The sequence below is a fragment of the Molothrus aeneus genome, chromosome 31 (assembly GCF_037042795.1).
Source record: "Molothrus aeneus isolate 106 chromosome 31, BPBGC_Maene_1.0, whole genome shotgun sequence".
Classification (NCBI taxonomy): domain Eukaryota; kingdom Metazoa; phylum Chordata; class Aves; order Passeriformes; family Icteridae; genus Molothrus; species Molothrus aeneus.
This window is the reverse complement of record NC_089676.1, coordinates 317,501-328,775: the sequence shown is the minus strand read 5'-3', so window position 1 is coordinate 328,775 and position 11,275 is coordinate 317,501. Positions and strand designations below refer to the sequence as shown.

Below are 11,275 nucleotides of genomic sequence, written 5' to 3'. Positions count from 1 at the left end.
TCCGTGTCTCTGTCCGTGTCCGTTCCCGCCCCCGCCGCGTCCCCGCCCGTCCGGGGCGGGCCCCGTGACGCGCTCCCGGTTCCGTTCCTGGGGGCGATGCCGGGGGAGGCGGTCACGCTGCAGCTCGGGCACTACTCGGGCTGCGTGGGCGCGCACTGGTGGGGGCTGCAGGTGCGGGGGCAGCTGCGGGCCGGGCCGGGGGTCGGGCCGGGCCCGGGGCTCGCTCTGATCGCTCCTCTCCTCCCCGCCGTTCCCCGCAGGCCGCCGCGCTGCGCGGCCCCGCCGAGCCCGCCGAGCTCCGCCCGGCCGCGCTGCTCCGCTTCGGGCGGGGCCCGGGCGGCACCGAGAGCCCCGAGCCGCGGCTGGTGGCGCTGGAGCTGAAAGGTAGCGCGGGAGGGAGGCGGGCACCGGGCGGGATGGACGCGGGCACCGGGCGGGATGGACGCGGGCACCGGGCGGGATGGACACGGGCACCGGGCGGGATGGGGCACCGGGCGGCCCGGCTGTGACCGGGCTCTGTTTGCAGGCGGCGTGGGCGCGCTCAGAAAGGACGGGGCGGACACGGAACCGCCGGTGAGCTGGTGAGTGTGGGATAGTGCGGGAGGGAACGGGACCGGGCCACCGGTGAGTGCGGGATGGGACGGGGCTGTCGATGAGCTGGGGAGTGCGGGACGGGACGGGATGGGATGGGACGGAGCCGCCCGTGAGCTGGTGAGTGCGGGATGGAACGGGACGGGAGGGAACGGGGCCGCCGGTGAGTGCGGGATGGAACGGGACGGGGAGGGACAGGACGGTGTCACCGGTGAGCTGGGGAGTGCGGGCCGGGCCGTGCCGGGGTCCCGCAGCTGCCGCCGCTTTGTGTCGCAGGGACGGGGCTGTCGCCGATTACCGGGAGCGGGGCTGCGCGTCGCGGGACACCGGGAGCCGCAGGGTGAGCGCGGCCGCGGGTCCCGCACCGCTCCCGGCCCGGGGACGAGGCGAAGCCCCCGGTAACCGGCCCGGGATTGTTCCCGCAGGGAGACGCTGCCGGGGACGCCAAGGGGAATCCCGGTGCTGCGGGGCCAGGTTTGTGCACGCTGGGTTCGGTCTCTGCGATCAGGTCCAGAAAGGCAGAACCAGAATTCCCTGGTTCCTGCTGTGGGACAGCGTGTGAGGGAACAGGGAGAAGGAAAACTATGGGATAACAGTGCTTGGCTTATGGAGAGCTGGGGCAGATGGGCTGACCCAATTTTTTAACTTATCCTGTTTTTTCAGCCCAGCAGATGGGCCAAAAAACCTGGATAAGTTAAAAATTTGATTTTGCATTCACGGGGATGCTCAGAACTCAAAGAGGATGCTCAGAGCAGAAAGGGGATGCTCAGAACATGTTAGAAAACTGGTTTTACATTCATGGGGATGCTCAGAGCTCAAAGGGGATACTCAGAACATGTTACAAAACTGGTTTTACATTCATGGGGATGCTCAGAGCTCAAAGGGGATACTCAGAACATGTTAGAAAACTGGTTTTACATTCATGGGGATGCTCAGAGCTCAAAGGACCTTTGCTCTCCCCTCTGCCTCCCTGCAGGTTCCTCTCCTGCAGGCTCCCAGCACGCTCCCTCCATCAGGCTCTGGTCTGATTACCTCAACGTGCACCTGCACCCCAAGAGTCTCCACGTGATCCGGCAGTACCTGCACGATGGGTATGGCCAGACCCCAAACCAGGGCTGAGTTTTGCCTTCAAGGATGAATAAAAGGGATAAAATAAGCCCTCTTTACCCATTTTTCCCTTAGGGATTGTGGCTGTCTCGAAGCCTTTGGGCAAGGTGAAAGTCTCCTGCAGGACCCTGCCTGCGTGGAGGAGTTGGAAGATCGGCTGCACTTCTTTGTTGAGGAGTGTGATTATCTTCAGGTGCTCACCTTCTCCAAGCTCCCTTTGCTTCCAAGAAGCTTTCTGCTCGAGGAGAAGCAGAATCTGAGATGCTGCCGTTGTTTCCTTCCCCCAGGGGTTTCAGGTGCTCTGTGACCTCCACAATGGATTCTCTGGAGTTGGTGCCAAGGTGACAGAGCTGCTCCACGATGAGTACTCACGGCAGGGGATCCTCACCTGGGGCCTGACTCCAGTCCTGAGTGCTGTGGGAGTGAGTAAACAATGGAGAGCCCAGAGCAGCTGCCCAGCCTGGCTTGGGCAGGTTCTTGCTGTTCCAATGGTTGGATTTTTTCCCCCCCAGGACCCTCAGAAGAGTTTTCAGAGACTGATGAACACGGCCCTGGGCCTTGCCCACCTGTCCCGTCACAGCTCTCTCCTCTGCCCCCTGTCACTCAGTGGCACTTTGGGACTCAAGCCAGAGCCTCCTGTGACATTTCCATACATAAAATACAATGTAAGTGCTGGGCTGGGATCACCCACCATGGCTGGCACTGAGCTCCTGCAGCTCTGGGGCTTGGTGCTTTTCCACGGTGCTGTTCTGCTCAGCACTGACCTTTTCCTGCTTTTTCACTGGGACTTTTAGCTGCCAGCTTTTCATTTCTGTAATTTTCTTGCTGCTTTTGAAAATATTAACACATTTCCTTGGCCACTGTGCTTTCTGGTGGGTGCTAGCACTGAAGAAAAGGCTTTACTACATTATTCTCCATGCTTGGAGTAACTCCAGCCTCACTGGAGCCCTAAGGAGCCAAAAAAGATAAGAAAACTGGCACCAAAGCATTTGTTAGCCAACAGCAGGGCTGGAACTACAGTTACACACTGGCTGCTTATCCCAACCCTGAAATAACTGTAAACCACCTCTTTTAAAGGCACACTTTACAATCTGGTTGAAGTCAAATACACAAACTGTGAGCTGTCCTGCCATTGCTGCACTTGTCTCCTCCCCAGGCATCCCTGAACTACCAGAGCAGTGCAATTCTGGCAGCTGCACTCGACACCCTCACGGCTCCCTACAGGCTCTGCTCCTCCCAGGCCTCCATGCTGCACTTTGCTGACTCCCTCACCTTTTCTGGGAGGAAGGTGAGGATGAGGAGACCTTCCAGCTGTGCTGCAGCTGTTCTGCACGGCCCCAGCTGTGCCAGGAGCGTGTTCCAGACTCTGCTCTGTCACCCAAATCCAGGTTGTGGCTGCCTGGGCAGCTCTTCCCCTGCCTGCCTCGTCTGGCTCCTCGCTCCCTGATGTTTTAAGTGCCCACCAGGATGTGCCCTGGAAGCTCCTGTCCTCGTGCAAGGAGCAGAGGTTCAGCTCCTGCTTTGCTCAGTCTGTGGTGCTACGAGGAATTGGCCAGGAGAAAGCCCCCAGGTAAATCAGCACCTGAGCTGCACTTCCTGCAGGATTCCTCATCCACAGAGGAGCAGCCTAGGTAGACTGAGTGCTGCTGATTTGAGAGCAAAACAGCTGAAGAGCAGCTGAGGCCTTGATGGTTCCAGGCTGGAAAACGCTGAATTTCCTTTGCAGCAGCTGCCCAGGCCAGCCCAGGCCGCCCCTGCACAGCTGTGAGAGCCCTGAGCAGGTGCTCCAGCAGTACCTGCACAGCCACTTCCCAGGGGCCTTCAGGTGGGTGCAGGTCTGGAGCTTCAGGGGGTGCTGGTTTAGCACAGGGAGCGCTGAGGGGGCTCTGGGTAACTTCATTCATCTCCTCACAGCACCTGCCACGTGCTCCAGCAGCCCTGTCACACCCAGCCTCCCTTCCCACAGTTCTTCTCTCCTCTCCTGACCACACGAGGCTTCCTCCAGGACAGAGCCCAGGGCTCTTCCTCAGCAGGTAACAAACACCCCTTAAACTCTGCAGCAGGGAGATCAGGGCCTGACAGAGGGGGAAATTATCAATGACAGCCCAAAATTATCAATGACAACCCAAAATTATCAATAACAACCCAAAACTATCAATAACCAAAATTATCAATAACCAGGGTTATTAATAACCAACCAACCCAGTGTGCAGAGCTGGGAGCAGCTGAGCTCAAGCTTGTGAAGTAGCACAGAGCAAGGGCTGAGGGTCTGGTGGTGTTTAACCCTTGCTGTGCCTGTCATCTGTTTAACCCTTGCTGTGCCTGTCATCCTCCTGGACAGAGCCCAGGGCTTTTCCTCAGCAGGTAACAAACACCCCTTAAACTCTGCAACAGAGAGACTGGGGCCTGACAGAGGGAAAAATTATCAATAACAACCCAAAATTGTGAACAACAACCCAAAATGATCAATAACAACCCAAAATTATGAACAACGACCCAAAATGATCAATAACAACCCAAAATTATGAACAACAACCCAAAATTATGAACAACACCCCAAAATGATCAATAACACCCCAAAATGATCAATAACACCCCAAAATGATCAGTAAGGAACAGACCCAGCGTGCAGAGCTGGGAGCAGCTGCGCTGGAGGTGCTGCAGCAGCACAGAGCAAGGCCCGAGGGTTTGGTGCTGTTTAACCCCTGCTGTGCCGCTCTCCCCGCAGGTGTTGAGAGCGTGCCCGTGCTGGCAGCCCTGCAGAGCTGCCCTGGCCTGCTGGGGCTGCTCTCGGGGCTGTGCCGGGAGCTGCGGCCGCGGCGCTGGGGCCGCCCCTGCGCGGCCGGGCTGGAGCACGACGACGTCCAGGAGGCCCTGGAGGAGCTCAGAACCCTGGCCCAGTGCTATGAGCCAGGAGCTGGAGCTGATGGATCTGAGGATGAAGGAGATTCAGACTAATGCACAGCGGGAGTGGCTTTGAGGTGGCTCCCAGAATAAAGGGAATGGTTCTGGAGATGGCCCAGCTGTTCCTTCTTTTCATTTTACCAAAAAAAATCTTCTGGGGGAAGTTCTCCAGCTACTCACAGTTGTGTGGCAAAGGAGGAAAGCTGCTTTTTCTTTTCTATATTTTGGTTGGCTTTTTTTTTTTCAGCAGTGCAAATTGGATTTGCTCTGCCTGTTCAAATAAACCCAGACAATAAATAGAAAATTCAGACTGTAACTATCTCACATACAATCAGCACAAGGGGAGAACTTAGAAAAACTCATGTGTTTGTTGCACATAAAAAGTGACATTTCAGGGTACAATATTTACAGGTCCTGGTTAGAGGCTGCTGGGCCCCAAGGCCAGATCAGTGTCCCCAAGTTCTGTTATTCCACTGCTGAAACTCCCCAGGGGAGTTCTAAAGAATTTTTTTCATTTTACTTCCTGCCTTTGGTTTGGTACAGGCTGGAAATTGAACAAAAAGTAATTAAGGTGCTGTCTCAAGTACCTGTGCAAACATTTTTCCACAGCACCTGTCTAGCAGCAAACTGGCAAAAACCAAAACCCCTCTTCTGGTGCAGTCAGTAGTTTCATCACCTCAGTCATCAGGTTCTTCCTCAGAAAGCAGAAGATCTTTGTCTGACAGCTGGTCTGTGTTGCTGGTGCTGGTGGCATCCTCCTCATCCTCAGAGCTGCCATCACAGGACGTGTGGAAGAGCCTCATCAGCTCCCTGAACCTGTGGGACACCTGGGGAACCAAGGAAATCCAGGGTGACCTCAGAGCTGCCATGGAACTGCAATTTCATATTCCATACAAGCTCAGGGTGTTCTGTAACACCAAAAAATCCACAGCACAGTGGCAATTCATACAAGATTGAGGCATCAAGGAGGAGAACTGGAAGAGCTCTGGGTTTTGTTTTCTCTGGAAGAACAGTTTCATTCTCCAGGTCAAATCTGGCAGTTTGGGAGGATTCAAAAGCAGATCCTGTGTACAGAAGGGGGAGGCTGAGTAGCAGCCACTGAAACAACTCCAGTGCCAAAGGTGCAGCTCAAATCCCACTGGTGACCCTGCCAGGACCAGGGCACACAGCATTTTTGGCACAATAAAACAGAACAGAGTTTGCTTTTGATTTTTTTAATTTGCAACAGAGATGATTTTTTCATCCAACTGAAGTTTGGGAGGCTGCTAGGACAGCACCCTGACCTTGCCAGCCCCTCTCCCACAGCAGCCCTCACCTCACTGGCTGTCTTGTTGCCCAGCTTCTGGGAGATGGCGTGGAAGGTGTCCAGGTGGGCTCCCTTCTCCTGGCACGTGGTGAGGATGACTCTGTCAGCCTCCCTGCAGAACAAAACCCCTGTGAAAGCAGCCCCAAACCAGCAAGAGACTCAAACACCCCAGCCCTGCTCCCAGCTCAGCCATCCCAGTTCTCCAATCCCAGTTCAGCCATCCCAGCTCAGCCATCCCAGCTCTCCAATCCCAGCTCAGCCATCCCAGCTCTGCCATCCCAGCTCAGCCATTCCAGCTCTCCAATCCCAGCTCTCCAATCCCAGCTCAGCCATCCCAGCTCTCCAATCCCAGCTCAGCCATCCCAGCTCAGCCATCCCAGCTCTCCAATCCCAGTTCTCCAATCCCAGCTCAGCCATCCCAGCTCTGCCATCCCAGCTCAGCCATCCCAGCTCTCCAATCCCAGCTCAGCCATCCCAGCTCTGCCATCCCAGCTCTGCCATCCCTGAGCAAGGCTCCTCCTGCTACCCCCAACCCCAGGCCCCTTCTCTAAGCACAGCTCCTTTAGCCTGGCTTTAAGTTTTTTGAAGGAGGTTTTAAGATTTTTTGAGAAGGTTTGAGAAACTTTTTGAGAAGGTTTTAAGTTTTTCTTTCCCCCCAGTCTGAAGTGTTCCAATGCCCTGCCAGGAGCAGCTCATGGGGCCAAACATGGACTGAGCAAAGGGAAGGGTCAGAAATCAGGGACACAAAATGAAATGACCCAGTCAGAGCTGGAGCCAAACAGGGGGCACAGAAAGAGGAGCTCAGGCAGAAGTACCTGGTCCAGAGCACGACCTTCTCCCCAGTGGAGCTGACTTTGCTGTTCTTGGCACACACGGTGGCCTCTGTCACCCGCTGCTGCTGCTGCTCCTCCTCCCTGTGCCCTGGGCAGGCTGTTCCTGCTCTGGGCTCCATCTGCCCAGGCTGCTGATGCACCAAGAAGCTGCTGCTGCTTGCATTTGCCCTTGGCCTGGCCTCAGGAGCAGCTCCAGAGCAGCCTCTGTCCTGTGTGTCCAAGCTGCAGTGCCCAGGGGAGCCCGAGCTGCAGCTCTCGCTCCTGCAGCTCCAGCCCTGCTTTGCTTCAGCTCCTCCTGCCAGGGCCAAAGCTGCTCCCTGCTCGAGCTCTCTGCCACCTTCAGGAGCAAGAGCAGAGCCCCCATGTTCAGAATGAAGCCCCTCAGGCTGGCAGGGAGGAGGTGCTGGGGAGCCTCTGGCTGCAGCAGAGAGCAGCAGGTCCCTGCTCAGCCCCTGTGCCTCCCACCCAGGCTGCTCCAGGGCCCCAGGGCAAGGGCAGGCTTTGGTTTCTTGAGGTAGTTTCAGGGCAGCTTTTGGCAGCTGAGCCCATCTGGGGCCAGTGGCAGCAGAGTCCCTGTCCTTGGCAGCGTCCACAGCTGCACTGGAACCTTCTGGAAGCTGGGCATCAGCAGGGGCAGCCTTTCCACAAGGTGTGCTGGAGGGCAGCCTTCCTTCCAGCTGAGGTCCTGCTGAGAAACACAAACAAGGTCACAGAAGCTGTAAGGAAAAGCCCTGGAGGCTTCATTCCCTGACTTTTAGAGACATTTTTATTTACAGAGCCTAATGCTGCACATGAGAGCAGTTTGGGAGCAGCTTTGTGACTCCACCTGCCTTTTCCCCACCTGTGCTCCAAAGCAAACAAATCTGCAGCCAATTTTCTTCACCCCTGTGGGCTGCTGCAACCAACTGCTGGGTGAAGTGATGAAGATTGCAAAAGTGCATTGCCCAGAGCAAAACTCTCCAGTGAAACAGCTCCTGGCAAAGCCACAAACCCAGGCAGGAAACCACATTTAAACTCCTGTATTGAACTGTGTGCTGTCCCCAGGAGCAGGAGGAGGAGGAGAAGAGGAAGGAGGAGAAGAGGGAGGAGGAGAAGAGGGAGGAGGAGAAGAGGGAGGAGGAAAAGGAGGAGGAGGAAAAGGAGGAGGAAAAGGAGGAGGAGAAGGAGGAGGAAAAGGAGGAGGAAAAGGAGGAGGAAAAGGAGAAGGAGGAGGAGGAAAAGGAGGAGGAAAAGGAGGAGGAAAAGGAGAAGGAGGAGGAGGAAAAGGAGGAGGAGAAGGAAAAGGAGGAGGAGAAGGAAAAGGAGGAGGAGAAGGGAAAGGAGAAGGAGAAGAAGGAGAAGGAGAAGAGAAAGGAGGAGAAAAAGGAGAAGAGAAAGGAGGAGAGGAAGGAGAAGAGGAAGGAGGAGAAAAAGGAGAAGAGGAAGGAGGAGAAAAAGGAGAAGAGGAAGGAGGAGAGGAAGGAGGAGAGGAAGGAGGAGAGGAAGGAGGAGAGGAAGGAGGAGAGGAAGGAGGAGAGGAAGGAGAAGAGGAAGGAGGAGAGGAAGGAGGAGAGGAAGGAGGAGAGGAAGGAGGAGAGGAAGGAGGAGAGGAAGGAGGAGAGGAAGGAGGAGAGGAAGGAGGAGAGGAAGGAGGAAGAGGAAGGAGGAGAGGAAGGAGAAGGGAAGGAGGAGAGGAAGGAGGAGAGGAAGGAGAAGGGAAGGAGGAGAGGAAGGAGGAGAGGAAGGAGGAGAGAAAAGGAGACGAGGAAGGAGAAGAGGAAGGAGAAGAGGAAGGAGGAGAGGAAGGAGGAGGGAAGGAGCAGAACTCCTCCCTCAGGCTGTTCATCCTGCCAGAATTGTGTTTGTCCTGCTCTGGACCAGACTGGAGGAAAAACAAACACACAGAGATTGTTTAAAGGCACATTAGGAGCTGGTGGCTCTGAAATGGCAAAATGGAAACTGGGGAAGAGCAGCACCATGGACTGGGGACTGGAGCAGCATCTGGCAAGAGAAGCTTAAATGGAGCCATCACTGTGAAAAGGGCAGAATATTCTCTGGGCAGGAAAGGGTTTAGAACATCCAGAGGGAAAAAAAGTGAAAAGACAATAATTAGAATTATTATACTCAATAAATGTGTATTTTAAATATATTATATATATAAAATATATTTAAAATTTGTATTCTAAATATATATATAAAATATATTTTAAAATGTGCATTTTAAATATATTATATATATATATATTTTAAATACACATTTAAAATATATTTTATATATATATAATATATTTTAATTTTTTAATATATTTTATATATATATATATATAAATTTTTAATATATATTTTATATATATATTTTCCATGGTGCTGCTTCTTCCCCAGTTTCCATTTTAGCATTTCAGAGCCACCATCTCTTCATGGGCCTTTAAACAATCTCTGTTTAAAATGTGCATTTTAAATATATGATATATTTTTATATATTAAACATTAAATATATCTATACATCTAATATTTAATATATAATTTATAATAATATATAATATTTAATATTAATATTTATATATTATAATAATATATAATATTTAATATATAATTTATAATTTATTAATTAATAATATTTAATATATAATTTATGGATAAATATAAACATTTCATATATTATTATTATATATAAATAACTATATTTAAATATATATTGTATATATTTGAATTTATTTTATATATATTTAAATATATATTTTATGTATACTATATATTAATAAATATATATAATATCTAGTATATTTAAAATATATATAATATTATATATAAATATAAATCGATTTTATATTAAATATTATATATAAAAATATAAACCGATTTTATATATTATATAATATATAAAATATAGATATATTTTTATATTATACATGAAATATATAAACATAAATAACTCCAGAGAAGTGCCTGCACCTCTCCTGATCTGTGTGGAGAGGGTTCCACAGCTGCCAGCAGCAGACACGAGCTGCACACACCTGCAGACAGAGACTCCACCCTCCTCGGGCCAGGCTTTGTCCTGCCCTGGGCATCCTCTGCCTCGTCTCTGCTCTCCAGGATTTCTTCTCCAGCTTCCTTGGACATTCCAGGCTCCTTCCCTTCTGGCTGGGGACTCGACTCCCTCTGAGCAAGGCTGGCAGGGAGCTCCTGAGAATCTTTGTTTTTATAAAATTTGCTTTCACACACCTGCAAAGCAACCCAGAGGCACAATCACCCACGGGTCTGTCCTTGCCAAACACACCTCAGGCTTTGCTGCCCAGGCATTCCTGAATTATATTTGCTTTAGAGAAAAAAAAATACAACCAACCTAATAATAATAATAATAATAATAATAATAATAATAATAATAATAATAATAATAATAATAATAATAATAAACATTGCTATTATTGTTATTATATTCTTCTTGTTGTTATTATTATTGTTATTAATACCATTATTATTATGATCAATATTGTTATTTTATGCTTATTAATTTATTAGATTATGAAGAAGATGATTATTATTATTATTATTATTACTACTACTATTATCATCATCAGAAATTGACCTATTATTATTATTATTATCATCATCATCATCAGAAATTGGCCTCTTCACATAGTGGCCATGCCAGCCTCCTCCACTCTAAAAACTTCTTCTTAAGCCAGCAGAACACCAAAATTGAGATTTAGCAGAGCAAGGAGGGGCAGCAGAAAGGGAGGAGGGGAGAGAGATGGGAGAAGGGCAGGGAGGTGCAGGCAGAGCTCCAGGCAGGGAGGCACCTCTGGATTTGGGATTCCCCTGCTCACCCCAGGATTTGGGATTCCCTTCCTCAGCTCTGGATTTGGGATTCCCTCCCTCACCTCTGCAATCCCAATTTAATCCCAATTTAATCTCTGGATGGATTCTTTTCCTCTCCTCTGGATGAATTCCCTTCCTCACCCCAGGATGGATTCCCCTCTTCACCTCTGGATTTGGGATTCCCCTCCTCACCTCTGGATTTGGGATTCCCCTCCTCACCTCTGGATTTGGGATCCCCTTCCTCCCCTCTGGATTTGGGATTCCCCTCCTCAGCTCTGCATTTGGGATTCCCCTCCTCACCTCTGGATTTGGGATTCCCTCCCTCACTTTTGGATGGATTCCCTCCCTCACCTCTGGATTTGGGATTCCCTCCCTCACTTTTGGATGGATTCCCCTCCTCAGCTCTGGATTTGGGATTCCCCTCCTCAGCTCTGGATTTGGAATTCCCCTCCTCACCTCTGGATTTGGGATTCCCCTCCTCAGCTCTGGATTTGGGATTCCCCTCCTCACCACTGGATTTGGGATTCCCTCCCTCACTTTTGGATGGATTCCCTCCCTCACCTCTGGATTTGGGATTCCCTCCCTCACTTTTGGATGGATTCCCTCCCTCACCTCTGGATTTGGGATTCCCTCCCTCACTTTTGGATGGATTCCCTCCCTCACCTCTGGATTTGGGATTCCCTCCCTCACTTTTGGATGGATTCCCCTCCTCAGCTCTGGATTTGGGATTCCCCTC

General features: G+C 51.0%; 2 protein-coding genes across 4 annotated transcripts in view; one reads left to right on the top strand and one right to left on the bottom strand.

Moving 5' to 3' along the window:
- The first annotated feature begins 96 nt into the window (after positions 1-96).
- On the top strand, positions 97-4,711 carry MSTO1 (misato mitochondrial distribution and morphology regulator 1). The gene is made up of 14 exons (XM_066568329.1): positions 97-171; positions 261-384; positions 527-581; positions 868-931; positions 1,017-1,065; positions 1,568-1,682; positions 1,774-1,891; positions 1,986-2,120; positions 2,211-2,363; positions 2,855-2,986; positions 3,087-3,268; positions 3,425-3,523; positions 3,613-3,731; positions 4,427-4,711. The coding sequence occupies exons 1-14, from the start codon at positions 97-99 to the stop codon at positions 4,654-4,656; spliced, it is 1,650 nt and encodes a 549-aa protein (XP_066424426.1). The 3' UTR covers positions 4,657-4,711.
- Positions 4,712-4,947: 236 nt separating this feature from the next.
- LOC136568359 (GON-4-like protein) overlaps positions 4,948-11,275 on the bottom strand; it is a 60,276-nt gene continuing 53,948 nt past the window's right edge. For 2 of the 3 annotated variants that reach the window (XM_066568326.1, XM_066568328.1), the window contains 4 exons: positions 9,735-9,942; positions 6,724-7,429; positions 5,918-6,020; positions 4,948-5,429 (listed from right to left, as the gene is read on the bottom strand). In XM_066568326.1, coding sequence (XP_066424423.1) covers positions 5,280-5,429; positions 5,918-6,020; positions 6,724-7,429; positions 9,735-9,942 — 1,167 coding nt within the window. In that variant the 3' untranslated portion in view covers positions 4,948-5,279. The remainder of the gene's footprint in view (positions 5,430-5,917; positions 6,021-6,723; positions 7,430-9,734; positions 9,943-11,275) is intronic. The other variant, XM_066568327.1, reaches the window with a different exon arrangement.